General features: G+C 36.0%; 1 protein-coding gene across 2 annotated transcripts; it reads right to left on the bottom strand.

Annotated features, from left to right (window-relative positions):
* Positions 1–561: 561 nt before the first annotated feature.
* LOC114734168 (regulator of MON1-CCZ1 complex) lies at positions 562–7,967 on the bottom strand. Of its 2 annotated transcripts, XM_028921714.1 has the most exons (14): positions 7,898–7,967; positions 7,605–7,706; positions 7,151–7,302; positions 6,862–7,048; positions 6,376–6,635; positions 5,528–5,681; positions 5,291–5,400; positions 5,113–5,200; positions 4,192–4,527; positions 4,044–4,118; positions 2,723–3,261; positions 2,114–2,222; positions 1,846–2,025; positions 562–1,131 (listed from the first exon to the last, which is right to left on the bottom strand). In XM_028921714.1, exons 4-14 carry the CDS (start codon positions 7,027–7,029, stop codon positions 955–957), a joined length of 2,196 nt encoding a protein of 731 aa, XP_028777547.1. In that variant the 5' UTR covers positions 7,030–7,048; positions 7,151–7,302; positions 7,605–7,706; positions 7,898–7,967; the 3' UTR covers positions 562–954. The 2 variants fall into 2 exon arrangements, with proteins under 2 accessions (XP_028777547.1, XP_028777548.1); XM_028921715.1 differs by lacking the exons at positions 7,605–7,706; positions 7,898–7,967 and having other exon boundaries at positions 6,862–7,065; positions 7,151–7,288.
* Between the last annotated feature and the right edge of the window lie 3,455 nt (positions 7,968–11,422).

Genomic DNA, 11,422 nt, shown 5'->3' on the forward strand with positions numbered 1-11,422 from the left:
TTTGATTATAACGATACATAAGCAACTTTTTAATTATGATTTACAAAATATAAAATAAGCATATAAAATATATTTTGTCTCAACTTATAAACACTTAAATAAGCCAACCCAAACAAATCCTATATCCAAGAGTTTTGCACAGAACCTTTTTATCCGTTATCCATGTTATGCTATGCCTGTTAAAAGAAAGATTTCACAGTGATATTTATGACATATTAACCTAAATGAGTCTAATCTACTCGTAATGGCATGATTTTAAACTGTGGTGACTTATTTAAAAAATATATTAACCTAAACCAGGGGAGATTCTTTTGGTTCGCTACGCTAAATGCAAACACTTATCTCAGTAAAAATCAATTGACTCCACTAAACCCAACACCGTTGCTAAATTAGAGGAGATTTAAATGTTAAAAAGATATCAACCCGCAATCCAATGCCTTTGTTTGCATTTTCAGATTTCTCCAAGACGCAATTTTCTCTTTCCAGACAACACAAGGCGGTGGAAATTTTTCGAAAGTAACAGTGGAACCAAACCTTTTTAAGGGCATATATGCGTTTTTCTTTCAACATAATTTTTTTCTTGGGAAAGAATCCTAATAATTTTTCTCACCGGTCGTGTTGGAAAATACTGTGCCCGGTATCACTACAAGAACGAAAATGTTATCCCAAATCCCTGCAGCCTACTTATAAGCATACATTACATGCATTACAGTTATTAACAACTAAAGACAGGATTTTTTTTAATAACTATACTAGTGAAGACAACATAGATGAATGTTCATAATCCAAGTGGTCTAATAGTATTTGGAACAGATTAACCGCCATTGGCCCATTATTACATGAAGAAACTCTGGGCAGATTTTCGATGCCGTGTACCTGAAGAAGGGCATCCAACAACAACGGCCTAGTGTGGTGGTGTTCCTCCATAGGAACAATTGATCCCAACAAAACTCTTCAAACAGACACAGGCGTGCTCATGTCATTAAGAATGCGGTAGTATCTATTATGCTCTGAAGTGTGTTTAAACCCAGGAAGGAAATCCGAGAGAAATCTGAGAACTGCAGCTAGATGTTGGGGATCCTTGGAAACAAATGCTGCTTCCAGGAACAACGACGGCCGGATCGTATCCACCTGAAATTTGAAATTGATTCTGACAAGTGTTATCTGTGAAGTTACAACTCACAACTCGTCCCAAAATCACAAACACCAGCATCCCATGATCCTCACTTGCTACTAACAAGCAGTTATGTTGATCCTTTTTCGACAGTAGGTGGTGCCACACTTCATTATGACCATAAATTTTTTTCATTATCGTACTCTAAAGACCTCGGCAATTTGACCAGTACATTCCTTTCGCCGTTATCATCCCCAGACCAACTCACCAATAAAAAATAAACTACAGTACTCCTTTTACCAGCATCATGATCCTGATAACTTCTTCGCTCATTTTTTCATGCAAAAGAATCATCTTTCAATTCTTAATTATTTTATAACAAACTTAGCCACCAAAGGGACATGTCCTCTATTTCAAAAATCAATATTTCCTTTCGCTATGGAAAATACTAATTGGAATATAACAACAATCCATTAGATCTTATTCAGCAGCGTAGACATTTCCTATCTCGCACAGCTACAGTTTCCCAGCAATGCACTATCTAACAGAATGATATGATCAGCAGAGAAAAATGGCAGGAATAAATAAAATTCTACAACAAAGAAGCCTGCAAAATTATTAAATTGCTGCAGCAACAGTGTTCCACAAATTTTCATTATCATGCCCTCCTTTTAGGCTATTATTGCTATTAAAAGATTAAAAGCATCCAATAACTCTATGATAGAAATTACCTTGTACTTCCGAGCATATCTTAAGGCTTCCAGGTAGTATCCATCTTGCACCAGCAACAATACATACTCCTGATGTAAACCAAGCTGTCTCAGCATATCCAACCCAAGTTTCCTAGTTTGGGAATTCTGACGACCAGACTCTAGGAGTTGTACTGCAACTTCCCTAGAGGGCTCCAGAATCTGTAATGAGAGGGACTTGGGATCAAGCTAATCATAGGTTAGATGAAGACCATTCTCCTCCCTAAGAATAGACAGAAGAATTGCAAACCTTGTTTATGACAAACAACCCAAGTTCTGCATATCGCTCATTACGGGCCAGCAGTTGAATTGTTAGAGCATACAGATTTGGGAGCACTCTAACCTTTTCTGCATTAGCACTGCATCAATGGATAGATCAGCATTTGGAAGCTGATTCAAAAGGAACTGGGGTAAAAGCTATGATCAAGAAAACAGAAAGACATATGCAACTTTCATCATTTCAAGTCACCTATTCCAACTGGCCAACTAGATTTGCAGGTTATCCTGAATCTGATTCTTAGTACAGGTTCAATAGATAATCAAGCTAAAACATTTCAGAAAGACATGACCTACAATTGAGATAACTGGTTTTAAGTCAGAAAACACAATGTTTTCTTTTCTGACAACAACTTCTAACAATTTTACTTATTTAAATATTGGAAGAATTAAAGCTGAAAGAAAGTTCCTCTCAACATGCCAGGGTCAACAATTAGCAGCGATAATCTCCATTCAAGTCCAATGCACATATAACTAAATTTCACATAGAAGTCTACACATCTACCAGTACGAGATTAACAATATAACTAAATAAAAATGGCATTCAAAGCCAAACCACCTCTTAAAATAGGTAGTTGCCTACCTGTGAAGGAACTCAATGATGATGGTGACCAAGTACGAAGGATCTCCAACCGTTTCTTCATCAACTGGAGCGAAGACAAAGCTGTACATCTCATCGGGTGAAATCGCTGGAGAGCTAAGTTGGGGCTCTTCTTGCCCAGACTGCAAAGATGATTGCGTAACATGAGCACTGTGAGCCTGGGTCTCAGGTGTATAACGCCTTTGTGTAGCAGATCTGGCCTCACCCTCAGAATCCAAACTCAAAACAGTTGAAGATTTATGAAGAGATCCACTGTCTACTCTTGCAGCAGATTCATGCATAATAGATTTTCCAAGTGCATCTGCTCCCAAAGCAGACACAACAGCACCCGACAAAGGGCTAACAGCATGTTGTGCACCTGTAGCTGATGTCTTATCTGATTTTGTTCCCCTTAGATGGGGATTGGTTTTAACTGAATGGGAGTAAGAGGTGATTAATACGTGTATAGCCTTGGCCACCATAGATACAGGCCTACGCTCTAGAATAAGGGTGCGTACTATACCCAGGCACAACTGTTTGGCCTGAAAGAGTCAAAAATGAGGTCAAGATCTTTCCAAAAAATAAAAATAAAAAGTTCAAAGATCATTTAGTTAAACCAAGTGAGTACCAGCATGAATGGTGAATGCTAATAATTTATGAACTAAAGTTTAAAGCCACTTAATGCAATATAAAATATAACTCACTTCCTTAAGGGCCACCTTGAACAAGAGACTTTTCTAAATTCATAAGTTCAGTAGGAAGATTTTTTTGGCATCCAAAACTCCCAGAAAGCACGAAATATGACTTCACATAAAAATACTGAACATCCAGTGGGATATACACTTAATTAATCAACTTGTGCATCTTCCCATTTTCTAAACAACTTTTCCGGGCCAAGCATAATCATCAACTAAACTAAAAGATACATTCTTAGAATTTTTATCATATGACAAGTGAGAATCTCAATTGCCTATCCACTGTACTCTAATTCTGATAATAACTCGCATAATCAATACTACCCTCCATTACCTAGGGAAGATACCCATGCCCATACAAGGAATTACAGGCCAAAATTGATAGATCATATTCCAGCAACTTAAAAAATGACTAGAATCCAATTTGCCACAACTGTGAACTAAGCTAGCAAATGTTTCTGCATCCCCTAGATGCACATCAAATAAAGTGGTCAAAATTCCAACAGAAAACTAATAGCTAGACCACAGACTGAGTTCAAATAATGGACAGCCATTCACAAGTGCTGCTATAATGCACCCTGAAGAATTATAAAACATGAAGCAAAGGAGAAAGTGAAAGGAAAATATACCTTGCTAGCTTCCAACTTACGCCTTTGCAAGAACTCTAATACTGATGAAACCTCTGAGCTACTGGCAGAAATTGCCTGCCACATAGGTCAACTTATTAAAGAAAGCCCCCCACAAATCATACTGAATCATAAATGGAAATAGACTTACCTCTAAGTCTAATTGGATCTTCCACAATAACTTATTTGCCCCATCACATATCAGGTCAGGAACTAGGAAAGACCACGCATCAGCATAGGTGACCGCCCCATGATTACTCACAAGATTAGCATCCAAACTCTCGCTTTCTCTACCAGTTGATCGAGATGAGAAAGAATTGGACCTTGGGAGACCCCTTAACAATAAAGGAAGTGGTGCAGATATAGGAGCACGAGAATCTGCAAAGATATCATATAGTATAACAACCTTTGCATCAACTTGATGAATAAGAAGTACATTGTCCACCACACTCACAGCAATCTTGCCCGAATAGATTGGCAAAGAACCCTGCACATACCATGAACATCATTTTGTCAAGAGATTCCATACAGCGAAGAATGTTGCAAGTGACAACTACTGCAATCAAATGACATGCAGCATGGAAATGAACCTCTAATCTATTATCAGTGCACCAAGTTAACAATCCTGTTATAAACCTATGAACCATTAAAACGGAGAAAGAAAATATCATGAGTTTAAAAGTACGAGAAACTATAACATGGGGATAAACAATTATTGTTTACAGTCGTGCGTTGCAAGTCTTGAAAAGTATAAAAGCTGATGGCCAAATAAAATTATAAATGTTATGAATAATAATACTATAATTATTATACTGTTAATAACATTAACAAATTTGTCACAGAATGTTGGTCCTAATTAATTCTTATAGAAACTTTGTCTTAATTTTACTTAAATTTCCGGCTCATCAAATCTTTGACTTCTTTTGTGCACCTCTCTTCCTATATTTGGAACAACCCAAGAACACTCCTCAAAGAAAATTAGCATTTGGTAGTAAGGATATTTAGAACTAGAATTGGAATATTATTTCATGTTCTTCAAGTTTCGGGACTGAGGAACTTTAGAGAAATCTACCTGCGGTATCACAGCATCACGGTACAGCCGATATGAATGGAGAAGCATAGCAACTCTATCAAATTGCAGGCAGTATATCCTACCATAACTGTGAAGGATCATAGCAAGATAAGCAAAGATGGAGCTGTTAGTTACGTTACTATGAATATCCCAGCACGAGGTTATAACTGATACCTACACAGTAACAATATAGATGTCTTCAGCTGCTAAAACAGGCTTGCTATTTGCTTCAGATTTGGCCATAACCATCTCAAACCTCGGCAATCGAACAATATCTGCAGATGAAATCTGAAAAAACATACTGTTGCATTAGGCAAATAACAGACCAGAGGAAGAAGATATAAGGATCCTGTCTGGGTAATTTACTATATTCTCTGCCCTATAAATTTACAAGAACAAGTAAACATAACACTACCTGAAATCCATGAAATGTCTTGCACTGCATTCCAGTTGCGAGAAGAACCAAACGACTTTCATGTGTGTAAGCATACCAACTAACATTCAATTTCTTTGCCTCCACTAACTGCAGTGACTTTGAATCAGACTTGTATGCATACATGTCCAGTCCACTGCAAACAAATAATTTCCCTTGAGCATATCTCTGAATAAAAATAACAACAAAACTCTCCTAGAGTTGCAGGTGATCGCAGCAATATGATGTAATTTACTGGGGCATGATACAGGACCTCTTGGCAAGTTCAGAGCATTTCAATCCTCATGGAATAGAGCTTCTATTGTGTATCCTTATGGTGCTCAGCAATGAAATTTGCTACACCTATCCTTGAGATATGTGAAGAGTGGAAGGTTGTATTCTTTTGATGAATTTTTAAATTCCTTCTTATAATTCCCACCTTCATGATATCAGAATATTATATCCTCATTATAGTACTTACTCTTTCCTATTCTCTTAAAAAAATAAAAAAAATAAAAAACAAAGAAAAGAAAAGAGGAAGAGGGGATTAAAAAGGCAAAAATCAAAATACTACTACTGTGTTCATCATGGTTTTTCCCAAAAAAATAATTTATTAATTTAAGACAAATTCCAGGATAGATACAATAGGAGTTAAAAGATTCAGATGGAGACCAAACTTCGAAGGGTTTATTAAGTGGAAAAGAACCCGGACCAAAAAATCAATTTCAGAACAGGAATAACTCACCCAATGGCATAAACACAGAGAATGAGCACCAACTTATTTAGTCCAGAAAGGATTTTTTTTTTTTTTTTGAATGGAGATTCATTTGAAAAAAGGAAATTTAGTATACCTAGTCTTAACAAGAACAATATCACAGATATGACTATCTGTCCAAAAGAATCCAAGTATGCTTTCAGATTCTGTCCTGCATGTATGAGTAAATGTTTCCCCAGTCTCTCTATTCTGAAATTGTATCTCATGATCTGACCTTTGGATTGCTATGACCTTTACATCTAAAGAATACCGAATAGATATGATGGGGCCTTCAGTTATTGAATCAATGGTGGGACCAACATGAGGATCAAAGGGAACAACTTTCCAAGAGAAGACCTAAACACAAGAAATAAAAACCCACATTATATGACTCAAAATCTCAAAACTTCAGCAAGATAATCTGTCATAGAAAATTTATAAGAAACCACACCATTCGTGTATATCCTATCAAATTCCATGCAAAGCAGGGGTCCACAATTTAGTTACAAATAATTCTGATTTTTGAAAGAACTTCAACAACTTAATGTATGGTTTCTGCATCAAGTTTACGTAAAAATTATACCTGATCAGATGTTGGGGAAAGTAGAAGTTTATTTCCGTCATCATAAAACAAACCCTTTGATCCAGGATTGTTGCACTGTAGGGGGGGATACTGAATATAAGCATGTGAAAGACCACCAGATCCACTCAAATCTATGTTGGGCTTTGAACTTGATGCTGTCCCAGACATGTTTTTAAGCCCTGGTTACCTAGAAGAAGATGAAATCTTAAACAAAGACTTTAGAATGATTTACATTAGACAGTATAAAGAATTACAAGAAACTTATAAGAGCTAAAGGAGAAACCTTTACCCACAAAAGTTGCTATTCCTTCCTGTGAATTATTAGGTGAAAACTTCTTATCAGCAAATTTCTCTTAGTAGCTTCCAAGCTTAGTTGTTTGCTTATTCAATGCCTCAAAACAAGGACAAAAAACTGGTGCACTGTCAAGCCCTCTTTTTGAGCTGTTTAGATCAACATTTATTGATAAGTAATATATATTAAGCAAAATAGCAAAGAGATGTAACAATTACACAACAAATATAAGATCTCAGACTTCAGCAACAGACTGGAAGAAGAATAAAAAGTTAACCGTCAGAACGAAAAGAGACTCAGAAAACCTTCCTATAAGAGAGGATGATCCTGATCATGACTGAACAGAAAAAAGTTCATAAAAGTTTGTCTTTAATCATTCCAAATGAGATATTTCCTATTTAAATGCTATCCCTCAATGACAGTATGCTATATGTCAATACAATTGCAGTACCACATTCTGCATGCAGCTTTTTAACGCCAGAAATTCCTTTGCACACATATCACGTTCAATCTCTGGAACTCTTGTTGCAACACAGCTTCCATATTCTTTTGCCTAATTGGTGAAATTTAACCAAATTAATTTATAAACAAATGGGAAGAATAAAAATCCAAAGAGAAAAAAGTCAACACCTATTAAACAACCTGTTTCCTCCCCTCCCAATAACAAGTTCTGTGGGACAAAGTTGTTAAATCCTATGGATGTTTGACCACCCAAATGACAAATCAGTGAGATAAAAATCAAACCTGAGATGCACAAGTTGTTAAAATACGCTGGAAAATAGAAGTAGTGTTCTTTTCCTTCATGTCCACAATACTGCGAAATACACATACACAAACAATTATTCACTTTTTAATAGAGGGTGGCACAACTTTAACTAGCTATAAAATTTCCTTGATCGAGCTTTTTTCATATGGATAGGTAGAAGATTTTCTTTTTCCCATAGAACCAGTAAAATCACAAGATATGTTATCACAGAAACTTCCTAAGAATTGAAAACCTAAAAATTAAGGATAATTAGTCACTATATGGAATCAAGAGTCAATCTTCAACAAGAATTCTGAGATATAAACAGCAATAAATATTAAGTTCATATTCAGATGTAATATGGAAAAGAATTCACACCACCAAAAGCCTTATTCATATAATTGCACGGCCAGCCACGTGAAATGCAACAAAATTCAGGGCAAAACTCATTTGATCACTGTCAAACAAGGCTCGGTCAGCAAAATCGAAGGACCACGTAATGCAAATAATAATCCATCTGAAACTCATAAACGCATTTGTTCAGACACTCAATTAGAATGTTTCTTAACTTTATATTTATTTTCAGTTCTATATTTGTTAATGCGGTTCAGGCATCAGACTCCCGAGCACGTTCATTTCTGACATTTCATTAGTAATGAAATCACAACTTGTAATTTCTACGCGAAGCAGTAACTGAATATTCTAAAAAGAATAACCTTTTCCAATTCTCAAAAACAGAGAAAAGCCACAAAGACAGAACAGCAGTGAAGTAAATGGGATGAAGTACATCAGCTAAAATGATAACATAAGTCAGGGGAAATAAAAAGCAATGGTGACTTAAAAATCCTATATAAACACTGAGAATACTCAAGAAATGCTGCTTTAAATTAATTGCTTATATTAAAAAAAGTGAAAAACAGAATTCGTCTCAATGTATTATCCCAGAGAACCCAAATTTTCCTAAAATAAGATATTAACCCTCTTCCAAACTCCGCCTTCGGTTTCCACACAAACCGAGCAAAGAAATTCTTTAGTCCTTAACAGATACGGGAAAGCAATTATCAAATTCGAATGCGAAGAAAGGAGAGCAAGGGTATACAGGCTATTAAGGAGGAAAGAAAGGCACCTCATGAATCAGTCATCGTAGGTCAAGTCACTTGTATCACGATGAACACTTCTTTTCCTGATGGAATCAGACCTCCACGGGAACTCCCAACGCACCCAACCTAACAGTCTGCGTTAATTGCTGAAGAATATACGGTACAGCACCTAGCTTATCCCGCTAACGATTGGACTTTGGAAGCAAGCTACGGCTACTTTTAAATCAATAAATGAACCATTGAAAAGAAAGCGCTTACCGATTACGGAGGTGAGGGACGACAGGTTGGTACGAGGACCCGTTGGTCAAAGGAAGGGGTCTGGAGGGTGTTTCGCATTCTCAAAACTGCGGTTTTAGAAATATCTTATAATTCCTTTCACATGTTTATTTCGTAATCTGTAAAAACATTTCTAAAATTATAGTTTGGTTTCTATCCAAACACTCTTCTAATTTTGGGGACGGATTCGGATGCGATTCCTCTGAGAAGGTTGTGATCCCATCCCACGGCCTATCAGGCCCGAGATCCACGGAGCTGCATCCTCAATTGTTTATATGGAGTTGGCCCTTCGCCTTCTTTGGGCTGGGCCAGAAGGGGGTTGCGTTTTATGTAAGCTGGGCTTCTTTGAACGGAGAAGCCCGATTTTTTGGTCAAACATGCTCAATTTTTTCCAGTAATAGACGCTTTGCTCGCAGCTTTTGCGGATACGCGGAGGAAATAATAATAATTAATTATTATTAAATATCTCAATATTTTGCTCTTTCGTCTATATTTTTTTTAGATGCCTGAACTGCAATTAAATTCTTATATGGTGTTGGTGTATGATTATATTAATAGTACTCAAAATTATTAAAATGAGGATATTTTAAGAAAATCAGTGCACATTTTATAAATAATTAGTTTACGTGATTTTTTTTAATTTACATAAATTATTTAATCAACTCCCGTCGGGGAGTAAATTCTTTTCTCAAATTATACGAATCTCTATAAGATTTAAATTTTATTCCAGTATGTGAAAAACATTGGATGAATAAAAAAGAAGTTGAATGCGTGATGAAACATTAAAACATTAAACAAAAATCATTCTAGAGTTTGATAAGAGTCATAACGTTGGTGACTTATGAGTAATTTTACATATATTTGCCGGACTGTACAATGTTTCATATTGAGATGCTGATTTTTGTCCTCGCAAATGGGGTGAAACAATGGGCACCCCGCAAAACTACTTACTGGACATACACCCCTGTTGCAGCTTATTATGGAGGTAATGAATAAAATTCAGCATCTAACTAAAATATTAGAAACTGCTCCTTCCGATTCTTAATCGAAGTGTTAATTTTTTCACTCAGCATTCCCAATTAACTATAAAAATTTTTAAATAACCACGTTCATTTAATTAATGACTTTCATTTAGGATAATTTTAAGATTTTACAAGATATAACTAATTCTAATTATTTTTAATCTTTTAATTGGAACTTATAAAAATGTGTGGAGTGATGTGAGACTGTACGTGGAGAGCAACCATATGCTCAAAATAACCAGCAATATATACCCACAAAAAATGGCTGTTCTATAAGCAGATGCGAACTAGCTAGGATATATGTCTAGTTCTTTCTACACAAAAAGAATTAAGAGAAATGATATCTCAGTTACCAACAAGAGTTAATCCAATTAAGAAGGAGTCAGTTTATAACCCACAAGGTTGTGAGTTCGAATCCCATTACCGATGTGAGAACATTGTTAGTGGGCGATTTGTAAGTACATTTATAAATACTCTTTGAGCCTAGCCGGAGGCATGTCAGATGATATCTCAGTTTCAAATATATAATTCAAAAAAATATTTTAGTTTGATCTGTAAAATACGCATAAGGTCTGATCTGCAGAGAAGCTAGGCTGCAAAATCAACTAACTAGCTTAAAAAAACTTTCCACATTTTGTATTTGGCATGTGTCCCTAGCTAGCAGATTTACACTATATTTGCTTCCTTAATTAATCACAGTCAATAATGTTACTAGTTAAGCAAAGAAGCAGAGTCTTGGAGGACGATATACCTGTGACACAACCATTTGTGTGTGTGCGTGTTCGGCAGTTCCAATCATTGCCTTTCTTAGCTAACCAGAATGAACATAAAAGGATGTAGATCCAACACGGTACTTTCACTACACACGTAATTCCTTAACAGAGTCATAAATCATTTAAGCCAGCTGTTTGTTAATTAAGATCTGGAAAAAAAGTATCCTTTCGTGATTCCCCAAAAGAGATGGGAATCAATTAACTTGAGCGAAAACTTGCACTCCTCATTATTCTCCATACCCAACTTTGAAGGTTTAACAAGGAATATAATTAAATTATAGCGGGTGGTGGTGGGGCAGTGCAAGGCGGAGTGATTATATAAATGGCTAATCTTACAATGGTTGAAGTTGTAG

This window comes from Neltuma alba, unplaced genomic scaffold, assembly GCF_004799145.2.
Source record: "Neltuma alba isolate B1F8T4 unplaced genomic scaffold, ASM479914v2 tig00013081_pilon, whole genome shotgun sequence".
NCBI lineage: Eukaryota > Viridiplantae > Streptophyta > Magnoliopsida > Fabales > Fabaceae > Neltuma > Neltuma alba.

What these genes read in the sequence shown, in the direction of transcription:
- LOC114734168 (XM_028921714.1), bottom strand. Translation starts at nt 7,029, where the DNA reads ATGTCTGGGACAGCATCAAGTTCAAAGCCCAACATAGATTTGAGTGGA. An exon ending in GTGATGCTGTGATACCGCAG is followed by an intron (nt 4,528 to 5,112) that starts GTAGATTTCTCT and finishes TGGTATGTGCAG; the next exon opens with GGTTCTTTGCCAATCTATTC. An exon ending in GATATGCTCGGAAGTACAAG is followed by an intron (nt 1,132 to 1,845) that starts GTAATTTCTATC and finishes TTCAAATTTCAG; the next exon opens with GTGGATACGATCCGGCCGTC.